Below are 26720 nucleotides of genomic sequence, written 5' to 3'. Positions count from 1 at the left end.
ATGTTTTCACCCCTGTCTGTCTGTTTGTTTGTTTTCAAAATATCTCAAAAAGTTGTGGACGGATTCGGACGAAATTTGGCGGAGATGTAGCGTATGTGACAACGGCGAAATGATTAGATTTTGGTGAGGATCTGGATTCGGATCCGGCTACTAGAATTTTATAAGTGATTATTCACCATGGGGAGGAGCTCGGGCCAAAAACGATACATAGCAGGATATCTCAAAAAGTAATGGACGGATTTGGACGAAACTTTTTGGACAGGTTGTGTGTGTGACAAGGAAGAATCGATTCAATTTTGGTGAATATCCGGATTCGGATCCAGCAAGTAGAATGTATTAAGTGATTCTTCACCATTGAGTGATATGGCCAACCAGGTGGAGGTATGCTTTCGACTGAGTGCCGTTCTAGTTTTACATGCTTCCTGCCTTGGTTTGTTTTACCTATTTTATTAAACGTTATTATTTGATATTTTTATCCCAGTGGCCGTGTGATTGATCACTTGTCTGTGCACAAATAAATTACGAGGGCCGTTCTCGGCTTGTGCAACCAAATTGAGAACAATAACCTTCGAGCATCATAATGATAAAAAAAAATTCCCCTTTTTTTCAGGCCATTTTCCCTGCTAGAGCAGGGGTTAGCCTTGCGGGCCCCATGACAATCATCATGGTTTCCTTTTTGAGGCAATGTTTTTATGGCCGGATGCCCTTCCTGACGCCAACCCTTTAGTCGCCTCTTACGACACGCAGGGATACGGTGTACCTATTCTAAACCGGGGCACACACCGGATGATACAATTACAATGTATATTGATACAATCACAATTACAATGATAATTGTAATTGAGAAAATAGCCGCCATTCAGCACGCAACTATTTTAATTGATAAGAGCACAATAATGCACTATAATGATAATATAATTCGGATATTTATCTATAATTAAAGCAAAAGCTCAATCAAATAGTTCTTATTAGTGTGGAGCTTGGTGTTACAGGGTGTCTTACAAGAGGAACAGGAACGTGGCAATGGTGAAAGATAGGCAGAGCAGGGAAACAGCACATCCCACTAAACTGATGGTCGATAAAGCTTTCCTGTGCCTTTCCGACAACTGCAAGGACATGGAAACAAAAAACGCAAGGAAGAACGAGTGCATCGACATCAACTTTGTTATCTATGGGGAATGGACATGTAATGGTATAGTCATTTCATTCCATCACAGAAGGTCGATCTGTGCAGTGAATTCGAAAGCATGGAGAAAATGAGATCACATGGTACAGTTGTACAACACACATTACCTCCAGCGATATGACCTGCATAAGGATGGCGAAGTTGGTAAGGTGGTTGCACTTGCAGGAGGAATGGGATCGATTCCCTTGTTCTCGCATACAGCCGGAGTCCGACCACACTCCCTGTCCACCACTGGAGATTCACAGGAACAAGTGACGGAGACAACCCGACGTACCAAGTAAGTTTCCTTTGGGACCCAAAGTGAGATATACTGTCCTGAAAGTTATCAGTTCCCTCGAGAAAAATGAGAATACAAATGAAACCTCTTTGGATACACAATACATCAAGGCTCATGAAAGATGGCGATCAATGAATGAAAGTGCATCATTGCAATGCAAGTGTTTTTGTAAGATGTAGGAGTGGAAAGGCTTTGTGTGGTGTCGGTACACTCAGGTGCATTTGTGGTTTTGTGTCCAGTGTCACTCGGTTTACATAACTGATCCATCTGCGTTATAAAAGTTGTTTTTTATTTTGAAGGCCGCATTTATGGACTACCCATATAGTCCTCATAAAAGAGCTGCATTGATAGAAAAGTGAAGAAGGAGAGAATAGCCGAACAGTTTTTGAGGAAGTAAAAATCTGCTTTTTGAAAGGGGGAAGGTCATAAATGTTTGGAAATACATGAGAAGGTAAAGAGTTCCAGAGTTTGGCAGTGGAGGGGAAGAAACAAACATCGTAACAGCCCACCTTTGAGTTGCCAATGGCCACACAATAATCATGCGATGTAGAGGGTTGTCGAGTATTCCGTGGTCTCGCTAATGGCGGATACACAGGATTATATATTTCTAGCTTTAGTCACAAGGTGATGGTGCTCTTCTACCTGCTAGGTACACTGTACCTGCATGCATGCCTCTGTATGGGGGTGAATTACATTGTACTTACACAATGATTCCAAATTTTTTTAACCCCCTCCTACCTCCAACATCGCCTCTGATCTTCAATGTACTCGCCTTCCTTTTTTCCCCTTCCGTCAACCTTCCTTTCCTTTTTCTTCCGCCCATTTTAAACAACCATAGCCTCTATTTTCCCTCCATCTTCTCTCCATCCCTTCCACTTTAAAATTGTATCTTTCTCGAAATACCTTTCCTGCTCCTTCCCTATTTATTCATACATGATATTGTTAAGTTTATGGGCACGGGGCGATAACTCGATAATGTCTGTAGACACCGTGTTTGCTCGTGTAGCTCCAGAACTTCTTACATTTATTGAAGTGTATTTAGGGTAAGGAGTACTAAAGTGTTCCTCATGAGGGGACAGGTGTTGGCCAATTTAGAGATAGCTAGGTTATGGTGTCCAGTCTACTGTTCTCCTCTGTAAAACCGTGTGGGGCTGGGAAGGTGGGAATAACATGTTGTCCTTGCACAAATACCGACATTATCTCACACCAACAAAAGGAGATAACTTCTCCTACCCAGCTGTCTGGCAGCGTGTGGGAGGTGGGGATTTGTTGGTTACCGAAGTTGAGATAGGTGAATGCCCTGGGGGCAGAGACTAATGGAGGGCCTCAGGGCAGGGATTGGTGGAGCCACTGGTGTACCCTGAATGGTAGAACTACAACGGATGGAGACCCTTCTGACATATTCTTTGCGAGCCTCGGGAGATGGAGATTTGCGGTGGAGTGGGATTCGAGTATAAAACTCCAACCCTGACAGGAATCACTCTCCCTGGCTGGGATCCACCAGCACTCTGTCTGACCACTTTTCTACCCCTGGCCCGCTGGCACTCTCTGGCCTGCTGTCTGTTTCCAGCTCCTGCCCTAATGAAGATGAGGCAGCACCGTGCGTGGTATGCTCCAGTTTTGTGGCCTTGACATTCTCCAGCTTTGTTCCTCAGCTGTTCTGCACCAGATACATACTCTTCACAATGTGCTTTCACCAATGTGCTTCTCTGTGTTTATTTGTTTGTGAAGCTGTAGTTCTTTTGTAGTAATATTCCCATAGATGGTTTTTAAGATTCCTGTAAGGTCCTTCTTGCTCCAACTATTGCTGGTACAATTTTGGTGCTCTTCAGCTTCCAGGATCTTTTCGCTTCATTTTTCAGATCTTTGTACTTGGTCATTTTTTTGATTTCTGCATTGTTTAGGCCAAAATCACTGGGTGCTGACACCTCGTTTAGCAATGCCTTCTTTCTTTTTTTTGTACCTCACTACTATATCCGGTCGCAATGCTTTGTTTTCTATGTTCGCGCTTGATGGGATCATTATGTTGTACATGAGTGTTAGGTCCTTGTTTTTATTGATCACTTTTGGTTCATGTTTCAATGACCTTTTTGGAACTGGGAGATTGAAATTTTTGCAGATGTGCCAGTTGATTGCTCTCCGTACTTTGTTGTGCCTTTGTGTGTACAGCTGTTCTGACATGAGTTTGTTACATCCTGAGAGGAGGTGATTTTTGCTTTCTGTTTTTTCTTGGTAGAACCTACATCTGTCCGATTGACTCCTGATCAATTCAGTCCTAACATTTTCTTGAAGCCATTGGTATAGTGTCCATGGTCTTGGTCATTTATGATGATTCGTTCTCCATCCCAGTTGTGCTGACTCCTTTGTAGCCATTCCAATGAGCCTTGTTTGTCTATGCCCAATCTGTCAAGCTTTTTACGGCGTAGCCCATCGGGCAGAGCCGTCTAGAACAGTGTTTGTCCGTCTGTATGTATGTATGTATGTATGTATATCCCCTCAATCGTATACCAATCAGAGCTGAGAATCTGGTCACATGACAGGGTGATGTGATTACGTCTGATGTCATTACGGCGGTGCGGTGCTGACTCTCCACGCACCGCCCTTTTGATTTATATGCCGTTCATGCCGAGCATATTGTCGAACCTGTCATATATCACAATCGCCATGCTCTACCTTTACGTTTTTCATTCAGGGTGAAACACAAACAAACCGATTGTTAAAATGACCATCAAATGTTAAAAGCATCGGCGTTACGGCTCTTCCAACAATAAGGTACGCACAGGCCTTAGGGGTTACAATTCACCGTCATCTTCGGACAAATTAAACCCCGGTTTCTTAATGTAGTGGTATCGTTTCAGTCGTATCGTTTTCGTAGTAATAATAATATTATAGTAAATATAACTATAACACTTTAATCCCAGTGTCGTGAATGGGAAGTTGATGCATTGAAGTGGTGTAAAAGCGGAAGTAAGGAATTCACCTCGGTTTAAAAATATATATATAATTTTCGTAATAATAACGTAACGTTGTTGTTATAGTAAATCTAATCATAACACTAATCCCTTTGTCGTGACTGCAACGTTACTGGAGGTTAAATACATATTATATATATATATATATATATATATATATATATATATATATATATATATATATATATATATATATATGAAAGTAGCGGAAGTTTTGTGCCCAGCCGTCATACAACGTCATTATGTATATGATGTCATTACGGTGTAAACACCCACTCACTTCGAGAGCGGCAGGAAAGGTCATTCGTCTTTGGGGTATATAGATTACAGTCTCTCGATGATCGGGTCTCAAGAACATTGGGTGTGTGTTCATTTGCCAAGTTTCTTGTGGAGAGATCATCAAGTTGTTAAAGCATTCGAGCAAGAACTCCATTCAAAACCATTAAGGAATGGCCGGCTTAGCAAGCGTTAGCTAGCTGCTTGGTAAATGAGTACACCTCCAACCCTTGTGGGGTATATAGATTACAGTCGATCTTCGCTCAGTTCTGTAAGTAAACCTTACCTCATGGATGGCTGGATTCCTCCAGATTTCTTTGTTTAATGTTATAAACAGCATTAGCGACTGTTTAAAAAGATAATCATGTGTGTTTGTGGTTTATAATATTTTACAATCCGGTTACGCCGCTGTTCGACTTTCGGTCTTGTTTTTATCTTCCTGCTCTTTTGTCATTCTTCTCCCACTTAGTTGCCGGTGTGTGTGTCTGTGTATTGCCTAAGGCAGCGGTTCTTAACCTGGGGGTCGTGACGTACGTGCATACGCGAACAAAATACTGTGTGGTATGTACCTTTGTTAGGTTCCTAAAAATGGGCTCAACAAATTGATATGTTATTTATGATCCCTTCATGACCCCCGGAAACCCCAAACGACCCCCATAGTCAGGCTCACTATGTCAATAAATTAGATTTCGTTCAAAATCATGGTAGATTAGCAAACCTATACATTTTTGGAAAGGTTATAGCATAAGGAAACTAAAAATCAATGTTTACATTTGGAGAGATACCTGTATGGCGGCCATTTTGAATTTTCAAAATGGCCACTGTAAAATACATATTTTGTTCTATTTCTGCCTCTAATTACCTTAAAAACTTTTTAAAATATACTAAACCTATATTTTCAGGGACAAGGAATCCAATGAAAGTATCAAATTAGTGCTAAGGGGAATGGTAAGACGAATCAAAGGTTTTGAATTGCAAAATACTGTCTTTATATTCGTGATAAGTTGCATAATCAAATACATGTTATCATTTTGTACAGGCAGTTAATAACATCAAAATGTGTCACAATAATTCATATCACCAAACATACACAGGCAGTCAGCAAAATCATATATACACATGCAGTCGGTATAACTTCACATCTACACAGGCAGTCAATGACAAAATATACACAGGCAGTCAATGGCATCAAACATACACGATTACAGAATATGCCATTTAGAGTTCGTCATCACTGTCCTGTGTGTCGTATCCGACAATATAGTCCGCATCGTTTTCACAGTCCGTTCCACACAAGCAAAGGTCGGTCAAATTGATTGGCAAATCGAATTGGTCGAATGGTCGATCGAATCGAATTCGATGAATCGAATCGAATCGAATCGATCGAATGGTCGAATGGTCGAATGGTCGATCGAAGTGATTGGTCGAATTGGTCGAGTGGAATTGGTCGAATTGGTCGGATTGGTCGAATCGAATTGGTCGGAATTGGCAAATGTAAACATTGATTTTCAGATTTTCCATGTAATAACGTTTCCAAAAATGTATAGGTTTGCTAATCTACCATGATTTTGAACGAAAAAACATAGTGAACCTGACTACCATGGGGGGGGGGGGGGGGGGGTGACGTCCCCCAGGTTAAGAACCGCTGGCCTAAGGGGAAGGAAGACAGGAGGTTGTCTTGTGTTTTAGGTTTGGGATTTGTCTTTACCATATCTAGTGCAATAAATTATTTATTTATCTCTCAATTATTATTTTTTATATCTTTCTTAGTGATGCTGTCATTTTGTCATGCAAATGATCAGGTTAAATTTGGACCACTGGACAATTACATTAATTGTAATCGTGTTTTATAACCAGCATGGCAATAGGCCCCACTGGATCAAAGGTTGGCAAAAATCACTCGGCATCGGCTTGTGAGAAACAGTGATAGTTTGGACATCTTTGAAGTCTCGGCTTCAGTGTGATAGTAACCGCTCTGATGTGGTTTGCATCTTGTCAGGAGGTTGCTGTCCACACGAAAATATCTCCATAGCCAAAACATTGTTTCTCACTGTAAAAAGCCTTCTTAACGCAATTCTTATATAGTGCATGTCTACAAGCGGAAGTTTTATTTACTGGGTCACAAATGTACCATGGTGTGTTTGAAACATTATGAGTTTATAAACAAAGCCAACTTTGGACCAGTGACCAATCCCTTCACTTTTTAAGGTAGTTTCGTTCACTGAACACGATACAGGGCCCAGGTATACATCAAGAGTGAATTTCTTGCACAGCAGAACGGAAATAATTTGAACTTTTCAGAAGACGCTGGTGCAAAATGTTGTATAAACTGAATTGGCTTCAAGTTTTAATAAGAATAACATAGTTAATTATTCCAAGTTGTGAGGAGCATGGAGCGTGTAAAGCTCACCTGAAGATGAGGAAAGCGCACCAAACTCGCACGGTGACGCTATCATTATTGGAGACTATTTCCTGTCATTCAGCACAAAGAGAGACAAAAACGTTGGACATTAAATTCAATTTGTCTCTCCAAAACACTGACATCTATTATTGTTAACGTTACAACAAGGGTAGTGTAAAAGGATGGGCTCATTGCAGAGGTTTTACATATTTTTACAGGTTGCTGTAACCTTTGGATTTTGGTGATTCGCCTTTAAATGAATGATAGACTTATTACATCATAAAACATTTACATGACATACTTCAACCTAGGCCTTGTACTTGTGTCATTATTTGCTTTGAATTTTATTATCAAATTCTGTTGTGCATGGCAATGGTGTCAAATAATGTTTGCATGGGACAGAAGTAAAGATCCCTCGTTGAAATGTCTGTTAATTTTTCATGGGATCTGGTGAGATTCTCATCAAATGTCATTAGATCTCATGAGAAACGCATGTCATTAGATGTCACAGTATGCCTATGGGAAATGAGATGAAAGGGATCGAATTAATAAGACATTGGAGGGTAACGGGTGTAAGTTTATGTTTACACGTTGGCATGTGACCTCTACATGATAAAATGAAAGAACTTGCGAACAAAGTCAGAGATGCGAGCAGGTAGCTTGATAAATGGTGCAGGTAAAAACAACGTAGGTTTGTGCACCACTCTGAAGCATGTAATGGGATGATGGAAATTCTACCAGAAGGATGGAGGACGTTCAGGTTGAAAATGTTCAGGATGTTTTGTAATTCTATTAAGGTTCCCAGAGGGAGGCATTCAGTGGTTTTTTGGGGGTTTTTTTTTTGTATACAGGATCGAGGCTCGTGAAAGAGCTAACATTTATCACACAAAAAATCAAACAGACACACAAAATATATAATAAGGGGAGCGGTAGACAAGATGTGGAGAGAAGGGGAAGCACACAAACACAACATTTGAGAGCAGGGACATCGGGAGATCTGTGGGAGGGCTTGGGGGGAGGAGGCGTGGGAAGGGGGGGAGGGGTGGGAGAAGTATAAAACACAAGGACACCAAGGACTTCCAGGAAGGAAGTTGGTATTTCAAAAAAGTGAATCTGGGGTGAAATTAGCAGGGGTAGAAAAGATCAACCTTTTGGATGGGGGGAAGATAAGAGATGGTGGTGAACAGCTGTTTTAAAGACCTGGAGGGAGGAGTGGGATTGAAGAGAGTGAGGGAGTTTGTTCCAGAGGCGGGAGAAAAGAAGAATGAAGGACTGAAGGTGAGCAGAGATTCTTGATTTTGGCAGTTTAACCATAAGAGGGTTGCAGGCAGATCTTGTGCGACCTGTAGGAATATTTGGGGGACAGAGCCCAGAGAGAGCTGGGGGGGGCAAGGCCGGAGAGGAGTTGGTAGAAGACAGAAAGCCCACCAACCTGCCTGCGGTGAGTGAGTGAGAGGCCCTCGGAGTTAGCTTCATCGCGGGAGATTCCAATGATTCTGAAAGCTTTGGTTTCAACAGCGTGAAGCCGAGCTCGGTGTGAGGCAGAAGCACCGGCCCAGAGGGGAAAGCAGTATTCCATAGAGCTGCGGATGAAAGCCTTGTATGTGGTGAGGACTGAGGTGTACCAAGGAAGGACTTCGCACGACGGAGGATGCCCAGTCGGCGACTGGCTTTGGAGGCCAGATTTGAAATGTGGTTTTCCCAAGAAAGATCATGGCAGATAGTGAGACCCAAAAGCTTGAGTGACAGAACTTCTTTTAGAGGATTATTCAGAAAGTGGATGGGAGGGTTTTCCAGTCGGTCCTTTCGGAGAGACATTGTGAGAGTGTGAGATTTGTCAGGATTGAAAGACATGTTCCACTTGTTTGACCAGTCTATGATTTTGTCCAGGTCTGCAGAGAGTGAGGAGGCTGCAGACTGCCGATCTGAGGCATGAGGAATGGAGCGGCAGAGAGTGGAGTCATCAGCAAAGAGATAGAGAGGATTTTCAAGAGAGTCAAGAGAGAGAGAGAGAGAGAGAGAGAGAGAGAGTGTGTGTGTTGTCTTCGTGTCTGTGGTGTCCCGTTTTTTGAAAAATAATTTAACCATTATTTATTTTTAATTATTTAATTTATTCAAAATGTTCAATTATTTCTTTTTCAAATTTTTTTTAAACTTTCAATTATTATTTTTTTCATATAAAATAAATAATGTGTTTGTTTACATTATGATCATCATTCACCTTCCTATTACAGGAAAAGGCGAGTTTTTATGATGAGGCAGCATTTAAAGTGCTCACAATTGGATATAGTTCGGTTGCCCGGACAATAACCATGCACTTTGTTACGACTAACGTTTTTCGCGATTTCTTCCTTATTTCACCCTATATTTTCGAAATTCTCTTGATGCCACCCTGGTACTCTTGGGCAATTTGATATATTCAAGATGGCCACCAATGTGGCTGCTTTTTGATGGAAATATACAGAAATTGTGAAAGCTTTGCTATTAAACCACATATACATGTTTGTTTGTTTCTTCCCCACCACTGCTAAACTCTGGAACTCTTTACCTTCTCATATCTTTCCAAACACAATTACGACCTTCCCCTTTTCAAAAAGCAGATTTTTTTACTTCCTCAAAAACTCTTAGACTATTTTCTCTTTCTTCACTTTTCTATCAATGCAGCTCTTTTATTTAAGGCCAGGCCTCGATGAGGACTATATAGTCCGTGACTGGAGCCTTCAACATAAAAAATTCAAACTGGCTGTGTATTGGTGGAGAACATCATCAAAAAACGACAACTGCATTGGGCTGGTCACCTCTCAAGAACGAGCGACTTAAGGATCCCGAAACAGTTATTTTATTGGGAACCGGCCGTGGGCAGACGTGGTTTTGGGAAACCTAGGAAGCGGTACAAGGATTGTCTAAACGCTCTGCTAAGAAGCTGTGATATCGACCCGGCCAAGTGGGAACACCAAACCGCAGATCACTCATCATGGAGAAGAATTGTCAACAAAGGCGTCACAAATTTTGAGGTAAAAAGTGAGCATATCCACCAGGCCTGCTTGAGCAGAAAGAATCTGGACCAAGCGGCATCGACCAGATTCCAGTGCGACACATGCAGGAGACATGGGTGGAACTGCGGCTTCGCTGCACATTCTCGTGCTTGCCACAGGACGTAATAACCCAACGGTCTTCGTCGGACTCGACGTGACTTCCATCACACCGCAAACCATCAGCGATCTCCGATTGCAGCCCTCTAGTTATACTTACATTGAGCGAGTCTCATGGAAGAGCTACATTCAGAATAAAACTGTTAAATAAAACAAATCAATGAGAAATCAAAAAGAGGCAAAAAGTAAGAATTAAATAAAGTGAGGCTGAACCCAGCACTAGACTTACCGTAGAGATTGGACATTTGCCAGTTCGTTCATATTCTTCAAAATCCTGGTTGTTACTGATCAGGACTGTCACAGAAACTTCTTCTGTCCCTTTGCTCATCAGGGAGGATATTATAGTCGATACAGCTCATGACAAGGTGAAGTGTCTGAATGGTATATTTGAGGAAAACGCTCGAGTTCCCAATTCTTCCTTCTCTGTCACATCTGTTCTCCCATTACATCATGCTCCCTAAATTAAACGAGCTTCTTATAAGCAAAGGCAGAGAACTTTCTAAATAAAACTGACACCAAATCTGTTAATTTGGTCCTGATGACAAGACCGCTATCATCCTGAAAAACTGTGCATCCGTTTTTCCTTTTCTGTTTTTTCCCCTTCTGCAGATCTTCATACGAGGGTCACTTCTCTTCCTTAGTTCACATCATCACCCATAAAAGTAGTCCAAAGACTGATCCTCTACAATACAGAACAGTCGGTCTCCTGCCCATAATCTTACTATGAATTTGCAATTGGTCACTGACTTTGACACCAATATGGATTTTTATTTTATCGCATATTACCCTAGGCTTCAAAAAGCTATATACAGTGCATTCAGAAAGTATTCAGACCCCTTCACTTTTTTCACATTTTGTTATGTTGCAGCCTTATGATGAAATCGTTTAAATTCATTTTTTCCCTCATCAATCTACACTCAATACCCCATAATGACAAAGAGAAAACAGGATTTTAGAAAGTTTTGCAAATTTATTAAAAATAAAAAACTGTAATATCACATTGACATAAGTATTCATACCCTTTGCTATGACACTTGAAATTTAGCTGAGGTGCCTCCCATTTCTCTTGATCATCTTTGAGATGTTTCTACACCTTGATTGGAGTCCACCTGTGGTAAATTCAATTGATTGTGGACATGATTTGGAAAGGCACACACCTGTCTATATAAGGTCTCACAGCTGACAATGCATATCAGAGCAAAATTCAAGCCATGAGGTCGAAGGAACTGCCTGCAGAGCTCAGAGACAGGATTGTGTCGAGGCCCAGATCTGGGGAAGACGACAAAAAAAATCTCTGCAGCATTGAAGGTTCCCAAGAGCACAGTGGCCTCCACAATTCTTAAATGGAAGAAGTTTGGAACAACCAGGTCTCTACCTGGAGCTGGCCGCCCGGCCAAACTGAGCAATCGGGGGAGAAGGGCCTTGGTAAGAGAGGTGACCAAAAACCCGATGGTCACTCTGTCTGAGCTCCAGAGATCCTGTGTGGAGATGGGAGAAACTTCCAGAAGGACAACCATCACTGCAACACTCCACCGATCTGGGCTTTATGGCAGAGTGGCCAGACGGAAGCCTATCCTCAGTGAAAGACACATGAAAGCCCACAGAATCTTGTTTCTCACAGTCTGAGAGTCCTTTAGGTGCTTTTTTGCAAACTCCAAGCGGGCTTTTTCTCTAAATTTTCTCTAAAAATAAGTTGAAATTGACAAAAATATTTGGTCTCCACAATTCTTTATTTCACTGTTAATATTAAAGAACTTTTGTTTTTTATTCAGAACTTAATATATCCTTTTAAATCAGAAAATAAAAATAAATTGCATTGACAAAATTATTGACACCGGAGACTATATACAGTATAGCCATGAATGAGCTTCCTGCATCTCTCTACTGGCAGTTTGGCCCACTCTTCTTGTGCAAACTGCTCCAGTTCTCCCAGATTTGAAGGGTGCCTTCTCCCAACTGCCGTTTTCAGATCTCCCCACAAGTGTTCAATGGGATTTAGATTTGGACTCATTGCTGGGGACTTCAGAACAGTCCAGCGTTTTGTCTTGAACCATTCCAGGGTGCTTTTTGAAGTGTGTTTGGGGGTCATTGTCCTGCTGCAAGACCCATGACCTTCAACGGAGACCCAGCTTTTTGACACTGGGTTGAACATTGCGCTCCAAAATGTCTTGGTAATCTCCTGATTTCATGATGCCATGCACACATTCAAGGCACCCAGTGCCAGGGCCAGCACTGCAACCTCAAAACATCACTGAACCTCCACCATTTTTTACTGTAGGGAAGGTGTTCTTTTCTTTAAAGGCTAAATTTTGTTTTCTGTAAACATAGAGATGATGTGCGTTGCCAAAAAGCTCTAATCTGGTCTCATCTGTCCACAGGACATTCTCCCAGAAGGATTTTGGCTTGTTCAGGTGTGTTCTGGCAAAGTCCAGTCAGGCTTCCTTATGTCTCCCTCTCTCAGCAGTGGGGTCCTCCATAGAACCCCCTTTCATCGAGTTGGCGACGGATGGTGTGACGGACGGATAGTTGAAACTATCGTACCTTGTGTCTGGAGGTCAGCTTGAATCTGTTTGGCAGTTGATCGAGGTGCTTTCTCCACCATTCGAACAATCCTTCGCTGCAATCTTCAATTAAGTTTTCTCTTGCGTCCATGTCCAGGGATGTTGGCAACAGTGCCATGGGCCTTAAACGTCCTGATAATATTGCGTACGGTGGACACAGGAACATCAAGGTCTCTGGAGATGGACTTGTAGCCTTGAGATTGTCCGTGCTTGGCTACAATCTTGTGTCTGACCTCCTCAGACAATTCTCTGGTTCTCTTTCTTTTCTCCATGCTCATTGCGGTACACACAGTGACACAAAACAGCAGAATGACTCCTTTTCTCGATTCAAACTGATTGAATGAGTGATTTTTATATTGCAGCACCTGCAACTCACAACAGTTGAGTTCAATTCCAAAGTGAAGAAGAATCACCTGCTTGAAATCTAATTATTTCTAACAACTTCTAAAAGGTGCCAATAATATTGTCCGGTCCATTTTAGAATGTCTGTGTGCAATAAGCTAAGACTTAGTAAATTTTTCAGCTTTTTTTGTTTTGTTCCAATGCAAACCAAAGAAATACATACAGTATGTGGATACCAAAATACTTTTTAATTTCAACAATTTTCTGGAAGAAATGGTGCATTATTTGGAAAAAGTGCAAGGGTGCCAATATTTTTTGCCACGATTGTATTGTACAGTACATAGTGTAATATAATGTGTGTAAAAATGGAAAAATTTGAAAGAAATGCAAAGTGATCCTCTCTCCTCTATTGAAAAGTAGTGTTCAGAAGAGGCTTACATATCAAGACAGCAACCTATTGATGAAAATGTATGATGTTAGGAATATTGGGAAATGTGACCCACTCGAGAGTGGATGAATCTCTAGGGATGAATTAGTCGATAATTATCAACGAATACTCCCTCACTCTCACTCTCTCCCTCACTCAAACTCCCTCACTCAAGTCTCAAACTCCCTCACTCTCTTCAATCCCACTCCACCCTCCAGGTCTTTAAAACAGCTGTTCACCACCATCTCTTATCTTCCCCCATCCAAAACCTTGATCTTTTCTACCCCCGCTAATTTCACCCCAAATCCTACACTTTTTTGAAATACCAACTTCCTTCCTGGAAGTCCTTGGTGTCCTTGTGTTTTATACCTCTCCCCCCCCCCCGCCCCCCCCTCCCACGCCTCCTCCCCCCAAGCCCTCTCCCTCCCACACATCTCCCTGCTCTCAAATGTTGTGTTTGTGTGCTTCCCCTTCTCTCCCCATCTTGTCTTCTGCTCCCTCTTTTTATATATTTTGTTTGTCTGGTTGATTTGTTTGTGAAATAAATGTTAGCTCTTTCACGAGCCTCGATTCAGTATACAAAAAAAAAAAAAAAAAAAAAGATGTAAAACGAGTGATAAAATCTTTGAAAAACCATGGCCATTTGGACCGATAACTCCCATGACCAGCCATTTTTGGAGGATAAGGCTCACGGGATTGGGATTATTTCTACCTTGCTGTGCTGCAAAACCACGGAGACCAGTGGGGCGCCCGAAAGATGAGATGCAAGTCGAGGTGCGGGGTCTACCCGCAGAGTGATGATGGGGCTGATCACTTCCAGAGGTTCTCCTGTGGTATCAGCACCAGTCAGTCTGCAAAATAACGAGGCGGCTCTAAGATTGCTTCATTTCATGTTGGACTCGCAATAGCAAAAGGGGGTTCTGGACCACTCACGAAACTGGGTTGCCCCAGCTGGTCAAATGAGCCTAAAATTTTGGACAACTAAACCAGCAGAGCTAAGACACCTTGGCAGGTAGGTCAAAATATACATCTATACTTCATTCCTTTTATCCCCTTTTCACAATACAGATTTACTGGTGAACAAGACCATAATTTATAAAACATAAATATTGATTCAAGGGACAGGCATATGAGTTTTCGGCCATATCCCTAGAGATTAACAGCAGTAAAGTCCTTCCTTGGCACACCTGAGCTCCTCACCACATACAAGGCTTTCATCCGCAGCTCAATGGAATACTGCTCTCCCCTCTGGGCTGGTGCTCCTGCCTAGCTCGTCTTCACACTGTTGAAACCAAAGCATTCAGAATCATTGGAATCTCCCGCGATGAAGCTAACTCCAAGGGCCTCTCACTCACCCACCCATCCACTCACCCTCCCATCCACTACTGCTCTCCCCTCTGGGCTGGTGCTCCTACCTAGCTCGTCTTCACGCTGTTGAAACCAAAGCATTCAGAATCATTGGAATCTCCCGCGATGAAGCTAACTCCAAGGGCCTCTCACTCACTCACCGCAGGCAGGTTGGTGGTCTTTCCGTCTTCTACCGACTCCTCTCTGGCCTTGCCCCCCCAGCTCTCTCTGGGCTCTGTCCCGCAAATATTCCTACAGGTCGCACAAGATCTGCCTGCAACCCTCTTATGGTCAAACTGCCAAAATCAAGACTCTCTGCTCACCTTCACTCCTTCATTCCTCTTTTCTCCCGCCTCTGGAACAAACTCCCTCACTCTCTTCAATCCCACTCCACCCTCCAGGTCTTTAAAACAGCTGTTCACCACCATCTCTTATCTTCCCACATCCAAAACCTTGATCTTTTGTACCCCCGCTAATTTCACCCCAATTCCACTTTTTTGAAATACCAACTTCTGTCCTGGAAGTCCTTGGTGTCCTTGTGTTTTATACTTCTCCCCCCCCCCCCCCCCCCTTCCCACGCCTCCTCCCCCCAAGCCCTCTCCCTTCCACACATCTCCCTGCTCTCAATTGTTGTGTTTGTGTGCTTCCCCTTCTCTCCCCATCTTGTTTTCCGCTCCCTCTTTTTATATATTTTGTTTGTCTGGTTGATTTGTTTGTGAAGTAAATGTTAGCTCTTTCACGAGCCTCGATTCAGTATACAAAAAAAAAAAAAAAAAAAATCCGAGTAATCCGGCCACAACGTTTTGAGATATCCTGCTCACAAACACAAACAAACAGATAGACAAGCAGACAGGGGTGAAAAGATCATCTCCGTCCACCTTTGGTGGTGGAGGTAATGATAGACTGAGAGATAGAGAGGTGTGTTGGCTCAGCTTGTTCAGTTGTCCACAATTTTAGGGTCGTTCTACCAGGTAAGTGAACACAATTTAGTGAGTTTTCCAGAACCACCTTTTCATAATGGTTAGACTCATCAACAGAGATGCAGTGAATGCAATTTTTTGGGTATATTTGAATGTGGATCTTCTTTGAACTTAAAATCTGGCTTTTCAGCAGTAGCTTGTGGGAGTTGTTAAATTTTGAGTGGAAAGTGTTGGAGAATGGTCGGACCAATAATATTCATTCAGGACAACCTTCTGTAACAAGGGAAGGGAATAAGAGTCGACCATAGCAAGTGGAGCAGCATCACGTGTAGACCACGCCAATTGGGGCCGGCAGATTATCATATTCTGAAAAGCGTTGATGAGGCAGCTGCACGGGTTTTTGTTGACGATCCAACAGTGATGTGGCTGTTCTCCTGAGACTAGCCTGACTTCCTGAAGATTGGAATCCAAATCCTTAATTATGCTAAAATGGGTGAATCTACATCCTTCAGCTAGATTGGAACCCACAACCTCCGTGATCCCAGCTCAGTTTCCTCACTAACAGGCCAACACAGTACCCAAATAAGTTGTTTCGAAAACATGATGTGTGAAGTGGTACCTGGTAGCAGCAGGACGGATGTAGCGGTAAAAGTGGTGCAGATTGTGGTAGAGCAATCCAACGATGGTAAGTTCAACTGGAACGGTACATTGGAACGTGTACATAGAAGCATGTGATGGTGAATACAAACTTACTGAGAATAAGCTGATAAAATAGTTGTTTTATTGTGCCTGTTGCCAGTCTGACAGGTACACAGAGCACAAAGAGATAGTAATCCTGAGTGAAATTTTGGCCAGCTTGATGGTTTGCCTTGAAAGTGAGTCAAGAGACAAGTTCACCAGGTGATGAGTACCAGTACCACCTTGCATAAGTAGTTTTAATAAGTGGAGGCAACTTGAGAAGGGATTTAGTTGAAACAAGTACAGATACATCCAAAGTACACGACCCCCATGCCAAATAAATAAATAACATTCGCCAGCACGCAACATTGCCAGGGCGCGTTAGGCCGCCTTGCAGTACATGGAGATGGAATTTGGAGGGAGTGGGGTACATTTGATTAATTGATTAATTGTGTAATTAAAATAAATAAATAATAATGGTAAATCAATTAATTAATTGTCTAATAGCATACCTAAACCACCACGGTTTCCTCCGAATCTGTAACCCTTTGAAAATTAATTAAGTAGTTGATCAAAAATTGAATAATCAATCGATTAATTGATTAATGAATAAATCAAAAATAACCTTTATCCCCAAATCACTTGGTCACCGTCATGTCCAAATATCATCTTCTTCGCTCAAAATGTGCCTGAAATATTACCCAGATGAGAAAGAAAATAAATTGATTGACTAATTGTACATTAAAATAAACAAATAATAATCGTAATATAATTAATTTCTTAACCAATTGGCTTATAACATACCTAAGCGAACACTGTTTCAACCGAATCTGTAACTTTTTGAAAATTAAATAATCAATTGAAAAATTAAATAATTAATCGATTAATTGGTTAATCAATAAATCAAAAAATACCCTTTACAGCCAAATCACTTGGTCATTGTCGTGTCCAAATATCAGCTTCCTAGCTCAAAAGGTGCCTGAGATATTGCCCAGATGAGAAAGGAAATAAATAAGTAATTAATAAATCGGTAATAATTAAGTAATTAATCAATCAATTCATTAATTAAAAAAATACCACAAAGGGTGGACAAGATGGATAGTGTTGCAAATTCTCATGAAGGAAAAACTGTAAACTTGGATTAAAGTGGGCTTGGGGATGGTCTAATAAACTATTCCGTAGGTCTTCCACGAGCCTCGACTTTCTTCATAAAAAAGCAAATATAGCATGTGATCAATGGAAAGTGAAACCAGGATGGTATGAGGAGGCTCCGTGACAGAAACTTACCGTGCTGTGGGAAAGCCGAGCCTGGTAGGAATATGTAGGATTGTCCTTGTGAAGGGAAGCGGTATTCAGGCAGAGAGAGGCCCACTGGAACCTTGACCAAGGCATATTCTGTGTGTGGGAACACAAACTTTAAGTATTTATATACAGTCAAAACAATAGCAAACTTGACATCCGTAAGGAGAAACAAAAGGCTGACAGTTCCAGTGACATTGCAAACAGTGCCCTGCTATCACATTCAACGATAGGACAGCTCGACGAGGTTAGAAGACCTGCATGCTTTACTGTTGTATTGTACCGGCTGTGGACGTGGTTCCCCAGATGTGCACGATGGAGTTGGCGGGAGATAAGAGTTGAGAAGCCATCCCACCGAGCGCTTCCTCCACCATCACGATGATTCCACTTGTGGGTTTACCCTGTTGCGAGTCACAACAAAATGTCTTCCCATCAAGCTTTATTCTCCATTCGCTTAACCACCTACAGGGTCCACCTTTTGTGGATTACCGCTCATGGTAGTCATACCGTCCTGATTTCTCAATATAATATTCAACTCAGAAATGTTCAAAATCTTGGCCTACCTACCTACCTACCTACCTACCTTAGTGTAAGACTCAAAGGTACAAAAAAATCGACAATTTATTTTTTGATCAAAATGCTTAATTGTGTTATGTCGGTGTAAATATCAATTACGTGTATAATATTTGTTTGAATTGTGTTTCAATTTAGCTTGTGATCTTTGTGCTTTCAAATTAGTTTTAACATGATTTGATTTGATTTTTGATGGATATTTACCTCCACTAAAGGTGGATGGAGGTTGTTTTCACCCCTGTCTGTTTGTCTGTCTGTGAACAAAATATCTCAAAAAGTTGTGGACGGATTCGTACAACATTTGGCAGAGAGATCGTGTATGTAACAAGCACGAAATGTTTAGATTTTGGTGAAGATCCGGATTCTGATCCGGCTACTAGAATTTTATAAGTGATTCTTCACCATTGGGAGATTGGGCCAAAAACGATACACAGCAGGATATCTCAAAAAGTTGTGGACGGATTTGGACTAAACTTGTTGGACAGGTTGAGTGTGTGACAAGGAAGAATCGATTCGATTTTGGTGAAGATCTGAATATGGATTCGGATACGAGAATTATTTAATTTTTAAAGTGATTCTTCACCATTGGGTGATAGGGCCAAAAACGATACGTAGCTGGATATCTCAAAAACTTATTGATGGATTTGGACGAAACTTAGTGGACCGGTTGCATGTGTGACGAGAACAAGCTGAATCAATTTTGGTTCAGGTTCGGATCCAGATTCAGCCTACCAATGGGATACAAAATGTAAACTGTTCGGTTTGGCAGAGGTATGCGCTCTACCAAGTGCTGTTCTAGTTCATTCACGTTTTTGTTTGGCATCGACGCTCGGGTGGAGCTATAACACAGAATGGAGAAGGTCATAACAATGAAAATAACAGTAGAAAGAGAGGAATGGATGGGGGGACACTAGCACCAGGGTTGAGAGGCTAAATAAAGTGAGACTTGGAGAAAATAAGAGTTGTGGCGAAGAATGAGAGCAAAGGGAGTGAACAAGATGGATACAGCCACAAACTCTCAATCATAGAAGTGGAAGGAAAGGCTGCAAACCCAGAAAGTGGTGGGCTTGGAGAGGGTTAATGGGGGTAGAAAACATCATGGTTATGTATGGGACATGACCTCAGATGGTGGTGAACTGCTATCTCGAAGCGCTGGAGGGAATAATGAGAATGAAGAGACTGAGGAAGTTGGTTCCATAGGGTTGAAAAATAAGAACGAATGAGTGGAGGTGAGTAGCAAGTCTGGGTTTTGGGAGTTTCACCAGAGGGGGGTTACTAATAGCCCACGTGCACCCTGTGGAAAACTGGGAGGCAGTTGAGGGAGGAGCACAGAAATGGCGGAGGGTGCAAGACCAGAAAGGAGGCAATGGAAGACAGAGAGACCACCGACTTGTCAGTGATGTGAAAGTGATAGGCCCAGAGATCCATCATCATCGTGAGATGTTATCTTGAAGGCCTTGGTTACCATGGTGTCAAGCTGAGCAAGGTGTGAGGCAGGGGTGCCAGCCCAGAGGGGAGAGCAGTACTCCATGAAGGCCTTGCAGGTACATCTTAGCATTTTGATCATCAATTTTGATTATAATTTTCTCTAAAGTCAGAATTTTGTTCTTCTTTCCCAGTATTTAAACCATCGAACCTATCATGGAAAATAGCATCTTGTTCCTTGAGGCTTTTCAAAGAGTGACATTATTCCCATTATTTCCCACTTGACCGCGGAAAGAAATCACAAAGTTGTCGCAAGTGTCCTAAAGTCATTTCCTAACTTTCTTTGAAGGTTTCATTGACGTACAAAGATGGCTCAACTGCCTGAAGATAACCCTTAGAGTGACCCAGGAAGTTACATCACTTCCTGCAAGCTCAGCAGCTGCTTGTTAATCTCTTGAAATCCGCAGTTGCCTCATGTATTTTTCTGCATGTGAGGGTTTGTGATTTGTGTTACCACTCCTCCATGAGCCTAGACCATTTATAAAAAATAAAAAGTTCTTCATACTTGGGACTGCTGTACTGGGTGCTGTGCTGTCAGAATGCCCTCTACAGAGTCGAGCAAGGCCTAGGAAGGGTCAGGAAAAAGGAAATTCGTTTGCATGGGATTTGTATTTTGTCCAATCCAAATTTAAGGCCAAATGTTAGATATTCAGCCTGCTTGGAGTTATAAAGAGACCTGTCCTTCTGTGTACCTTGCTGAGATTGCTGGCCGTATCAGTTCCCAACTGGGGGCTGGTGGATCTCGCATTTGAGGATTGCAGATGACCAGGCCTTCCAGTCAATGCGACTCCATTTCTTGATCCCGTCTTCAAGCCATCCTGCTTCTCCTGTGCAACACAAATAACATTCTATAACACCGATCATATACCAAATCCCATTGGTTCTTTGGGTCCATATTAGTCATGATGAATAAATAAAGCTCATGACACAAAGTTATATTCTGATACTAAACTTTCAAATGGTGTAATTGATTTATGAGTTCCCTTACAAAGAGCTTCAGCACATGAGGCCTTTAGGCTCGTTAAGCCTGTGCAATGGTTGCCAACCTATGGCTATTTGTCTGTGCTCTATCCTTTTTAAATGCTGAGTGTCAAACCAAGGAAGCAGCTGTACTGTTTTTAAAGCCTGTGGTAGGACTCGGCCGGGAGTTGAACCTCCAAGCTCCCAGAATCAGAGCGAATGTTCGAACGATTACCCCACCGAGTCTGGTTAATTAGATCTTACTGAAGGCTGCTTCTCATTACAATGATCTACTAATTGTCTCATGGAGGAGAATGTCCATCTCTCCTCCATGAGACTTTGTAGATCAGTGTAATAGTCATTGATGGTGGTGACTAACCAAGTTATTTAAGACAACAGTGAAAACTTTGATGCTCATTTCATTCACCTCCATATCCTTCATGTCATTCTTAATATCCTTGTCATCATTGCAAAAGTACACCAATTTGCATACTGTCTTAGCCCTATTTTTTACTTATGTACAAGTACACTACATGACCAAAAGTATGCGGACACCTGAACATCAAACATCTCATTCCAAAATCATGGGCATTAATATGGAGTTGGTCCCCCGTTGCTGCTATAACAGCCTCCACTCTTCTGGGAAGGCTTCCACTAGATGTTGGAACATTGCTGTGGGGATTTGCTTCCATTCAGCCACAAGAGCATTAGTGAGCTCGGGCACTAATGTTGGGCAATTAAGCCTGGCTCGCAGTCAGCGTTCCAATTCATCCAAAATGCGTTTGATGGGATTGAGGTCAGGGCTCTGTGCAGGCCAGTCAAGTTCTTCCACACTGATCTCGACAAACCATTTCTGTATGGACCTTGTTTTGTGGAATTGTCATGATGAAACAGGAAAGGGCCTTCCCAAACTGTCGCCACAAATTTGGAAGTACACAATCGTCTAGACTGTCATTGTATGCCGTAGCGTTAAGATTTCCCTTCACTGGAACTAAGGGGCCGAGCCCGAACGATGAAAAACAGCCCCAGACCATTATTCCTCCTCCTCCACCAAACTTTACAGTTGGCACTATGCATTCGGGCAGGTAGCGTTCTCCTGGCATCCGCCAAACCCAAATTCGTCCGTCGGACTGCCAGATGGTGAAGCGTGATTCATCACTCCAGAGAATGCATTTCCACTGCTCCAGAGTCCAATGGCGGTGAGCTTTACACCACTCCAGCCGATGCTTGGCATTGCGCTTGGTGATCTTAGGCTTGTGTGTGGCTGCTCGGCCATGGAAACCTATTTGATGAAGCTCCCAACAAACAGTTGTTGTGCTGACGTTGCTTCAAGAGGCAGTTTGGAACTCGGCAGTCGGTGTTGCAACCGAGGACAGATGTTTTTTTACGCGCTATGCACTTCAGCACTCGGCGGTCCCGTTCTGTGAGCTTGTGTGGCCTACCACTTTGCGGCTGAGCTGTTGTTGCTCCAAGACGTTTCCACTTCACAATAACAGCACTTATAGTTGACCGGGGCAGCTCTAGCAGGGCAGAAATTTGATGAACCGACTTGTTGGAAAGGTGGCATCCTATGAAGGTGCCACCTTGAAAGTCACTGAGGTCTTCAGTATGGCCCGTTCTGCTGCCAATGTTTGTCTATGGAGGTTACATGGCTGTGTGCTTGATTAATATATACCTGTCAGCAATGTGTGTTACTGAAACAGCCAAATCCGCTAATTAGAAGGGGTGTCTGCATACTTTTGGTCATGTAGTGTACCTCCATCCTTAGAGCAATGCCTTAAATGCACCTTGATTCCCTTTTTAAGGCCATTTCTCCTGCTAAAGCGGGGGTTAGCCTTGTGGACCCCATGACAATCACCATGGTTCCCTTTTTGAGGCAATGTTTTATGGCCGGATGCCCTTCCTGCCACCAACCCTTTAGTCACCTCTTGCGACACGCAGGGATACGGTGTACATATTCTATACCAGGGCACACACCGGCACATTCATCCCAGCAAGCTGGTACTCAATTTGCCAACCTTGGAAGGATGACAGGCTGAGTCAACCCCCCCTGGCGTTAATTCAACGATCGACTGGGATTCAAACTCAGGATTCTAGGATCCCAAGCCGGCACCCTAACCACTAAGCCAACACCAGGCCTTCCTTAAATGCACGTTGGAGCAACGTAAACAAATAAACAAAATAAATATAACAGGAATTACCCGAAAAGCTAAATGGGGTTCTACCATACATAGTTTTTCCATTGGGTTCAACTCTATCCAGAGATGAATCCACTGGAAAATATATTCTCACATCAGATGTGGGCAGCGTTTAAAAACACAAGTTCTTCACCCTGTTTTAAAACACTAGGCAGCCAAAAAGTTAACAATTCTCATTCTACCTCTCCTCCTCCACCTCCCACTCCTCCTCCACCTCCCACTCCTCCTCCACCTCCCCCATCTCCCCCTCCACCTCCTCCTCCATGTCTTCATCCATCTTCTCCTCATACACCTCCTCCTTCTCCAACTCACCTTCCCTCCTCCTCCACCTCTTCATCCACCTCCTCATCTACCTCCTCCTCCTCACTTTCCTCCTCCACCCCACCACCTCCGCCTCCATTTACTCCCTCTCTGCTTTTCCTCCTTCTCTCCCACCCCACCCCTCCCCTTCCTCCTCGTCGTCCTCCCCCATGTGTGCCCAATTACTTTTGGTACAAAGAACAGTCAAGAAAAGTCTCATCATTAAGTGTTTACAATGTCTATATAAGCCTCATGTATTTTGAGGCTCAAATATTTGAATATAAACTCCTGCTTACCTGTTGATTCATTCCTTTAGATAGAAGTTCAAATCTTTCAGACTGAAGTTGACCTGCAGGAAGATAGTAAAAGGCGTGGGAGGGGAGTTAAGTAAGAAGTAAAAGGTTAAGGTATAGATCAAGGCAATTCCGCTGCAGCTGTCACTGTGCATTCGACTTGTACCTTTGATAGCAGCACCAATGGGCATCGCACCTTCAATGCCGCTAAAGTTTCCAACCCAGTGGTCCGACTACCATTCCTACCACTAGAGGGTACATCATGTCCTACTTTCGTTTGTCTACGTGCAATGATGTTATTTTTCATGTAGTTTCTGTACAAGCTCCTCCATTAGCATCAGATAACGCATTAAAAACTAGAACAGCACTCGTAGAGAGCATACCTCCGCCAGGCTGAACAGTTTACGTTTGTATCCCACTGATAGGCCGGATCTGGATTCGGACCTGAACGGCTTGTTCTTGTCACCTAACCACCTCGTCCACCAAGTTTAGTCATAACTCGTCCATAACGTTTTTAAACATCATGTTATAATGACTAGCAATGGTACCCGCCCTATGGGTGGGGCTTCAATTGGGAGGCCCAAATGAAAAGGTAAAATATCAGAAATTAAAGGCTTTTTTATTTTAAACAAACAAACAACAACAGGCATTTTAAAGGCCATTTTCCCTGCTAGAGCGGGGGTTAGCCTTGCGGTCCCCATGACAATCTTCTCCATTTTGCCCTATTTTCTGCATCTCTCCTTGTTAACCCCCTTGCCCGCATTTCTTCTTCCACCATCTTTAGCCAAGTCTTTCTCGGTCTTCCCCGTCCTCTACTTCCTTCTACATTCATTTCCATCACTCTTCTCAACCAGTCACTTTCATCCTTCCTCAACACATGACCAAACCATCTCAACCTGTTCCTCTTCACAGCATCAATCACAGGCTCTATTCCCATCATCTTTCGCAATTCATCATTTGTCTTCCTCTCTCTCAACGATACTCCGCACATCCACCGAACCATTCGCATTTCCACCTATTCCAACCTTCGTTGCTGCTCTACGTTCATTACCCATGTCTCGCTCCCATAAATCATAACACTTCTCACACATGCAGCATACACCTTTCCCTTCAACTTCAACGACACTCCCCTCATCATCAGCACGCCACTCACTTCCCGAAACTTCTTCCATGCACATCTCACTCTAGCAACCGTTGCCGAGTCTGATCCACCTTCTCCATTCAGCATGTCTCCGAGGTAGCAAAATGTTTTCACACCTTCCAGCTTCACGCCGTCTCCAAGATCCAACTCAACCTTTCCTCCATCTGCAGCTCCCTCTGTGCACACCTTACATTTGAATGTAGCTGCCACACTGGTTAATGACCCTCTCAGACCACTACATTTTTGATGAACCCACTCAGTGCACATTGTACATTGAATGGAGTTCACTCCGACACCATTCCTGCACACAGCACAGGGCCACTTCCCAGTTCTTTCCACCTCACCACATGCTTTACCACTTGCCATCACCTTCGTCTTTCCGATATTCACCTTCAGACCTTTTGTCTCCATACATTCCTTCCACTTGTTCATCTTTTCCTTCAGTCCATCCATACTTTCCGCAATCAACACCAGATCATCTGCATACAACTCCCACGGTAAACCCTCCTTTACGTTCTGAGCCAGCACCTCCATCACAGCTACAAATAATAGTGGACTTAGTACCGACCCCTGATGCACTCCCACCTTCACCTCAAACTCACCACTGTTCGCGTCCTTCGTCCTTACAGCTGTGCGCGCTCTTTTGTACATTGCCATCACTACTCTGATCAACCATTCCTCCACTCCTAACTTCCTCAATGCCCATGTCAATACTTTGCGTGGAACCTGATCGAATGCTTTCTCCAGATCAACAAACCCAAGAAACAACTTCTTCCTCTTCTCCATGTACTTCTCCTGCAACTGCCTCACAATGAAAAGCGCGTCTGTCGTTCCTCTTCCTGGCATAAATCCAAACTGCATTTCGTCGATCTTCACTTTCTTCCTTATCCTCCTCTCCAACACCCTTTCCAATACCTTCATTCCATGCTCCAATAACTTTATCGCTCGGTACGAGCCACACTCCAGAGGGTCACCTTTCCCCTTGTATAGAGGGACGAGGGTACTGTTACGTGGTCCCCTCGGTGAATACCTGGTCTCGGTGACCCCCGGACCGTGAGAGGAACTTCGCCAGAAAGCTGTATTATATATGCGCTTTCGCCACGCAATCCATATGAATTTCACCCAAGAGACAACGGACGTTCAAGGATATATTTCAATGGTAATGATACCATACAATTTCAATGACACAACCACGGAGATTTTCCCCGAGCAATCAACCATACACAACCATCAACAATTCCCAATTCACAATCAATTCCCTATGAGTAAGATGGCCATCTTATATATGTGTGTCCCGGTGAGTACTCACTACCCCCTTTTGGTCTCGGTCCCGCACAATGTCTCTGGGCCCCTCCTGACCAAGATGATGGTCGGCGTCGCCGCACTCGGGCGGTTGAACGAACCCCGGGTGGACGTTTTTCCACCGGGCAGGTATCGTACCAGGCACCCCGGCTACAGCCCCTCGTGGCCACTCGAAGCGGATACGGGAAAGCAAGCCAAAAACCCCACGCCGCTTGCCAGGCGTGTTAGGCCCCAACGGGCGACCCGTACGCGTCTTTTTAGACGGTGTCACGAACGGCGCCAAACGCTGGGTCGGTGCACGGCCACACGACAGGTTGACGTCCACCGGGCATGTATCCGTCCCGGTAACTCCTCTCGCCAGACAGGCTCGGGAACGCCGCTTTTCCACACGGCTCAATCAATCCCACCTTTCGTCGGAGCGGGGCGAGGAAAAAGAATACTCGTCCTTTTTCTTCCTCGTGTCTTTTCTCTTCCGTTTCCGGTCACTTCCGTTTCCGGACACTTTGCAGAAGGGCTCCTGACCCTCCAACCACAACAACCCTTAATCTATTACACATGGATAAGCAAAGACCTGAATGGTAATTCACATACATTCACATAAATATGTAACACTCCCCCCCTTCAAGAAAG

General features: G+C 43.2%; 1 protein-coding gene across 1 annotated transcript in view; it reads right to left on the bottom strand.

Annotated features, from left to right (window-relative positions):
* Positions 1-26720, bottom strand: part of ADGRD1 (adhesion G protein-coupled receptor D1) — a 75893-nt gene that overhangs the window by 34691 nt on the left and 14482 nt on the right. Inside the window, exons 6-15 of the mRNA XM_078780366.1 lie at positions 23651-23703; positions 20589-20723; positions 20402-20461; positions 18122-18239; positions 17827-17934; positions 16481-16556; positions 14307-14445; positions 7122-7183; positions 1294-1417; positions 1003-1106 (exon numbers count right to left, since the gene is read on the bottom strand). Of these exons, the coding sequence (XP_078636492.1) occupies positions 1003-1106; positions 1294-1417; positions 7122-7183; positions 14307-14445; positions 16481-16556; positions 17827-17934; positions 18122-18239; positions 20402-20461; positions 20589-20723; positions 23651-23703 (979 nt within the window). The remainder of the gene's footprint in view (positions 1-1002; positions 1107-1293; positions 1418-7121; positions 7184-14306; positions 14446-16480; positions 16557-17826; positions 17935-18121; positions 18240-20401; positions 20462-20588; positions 20724-23650; positions 23704-26720) is intronic.

This window comes from Myxine glutinosa, chromosome 6, assembly GCF_964187855.1.
Source record: "Myxine glutinosa chromosome 6, kmMyxGlut1.1, whole genome shotgun sequence".
In the NCBI taxonomy this organism is placed as follows: Eukaryota; Metazoa; Chordata; class Myxini; order Myxiniformes; family Myxinidae; genus Myxine; species Myxine glutinosa.
This window is presented reverse-complemented; position numbering and strand designations above follow the sequence as displayed.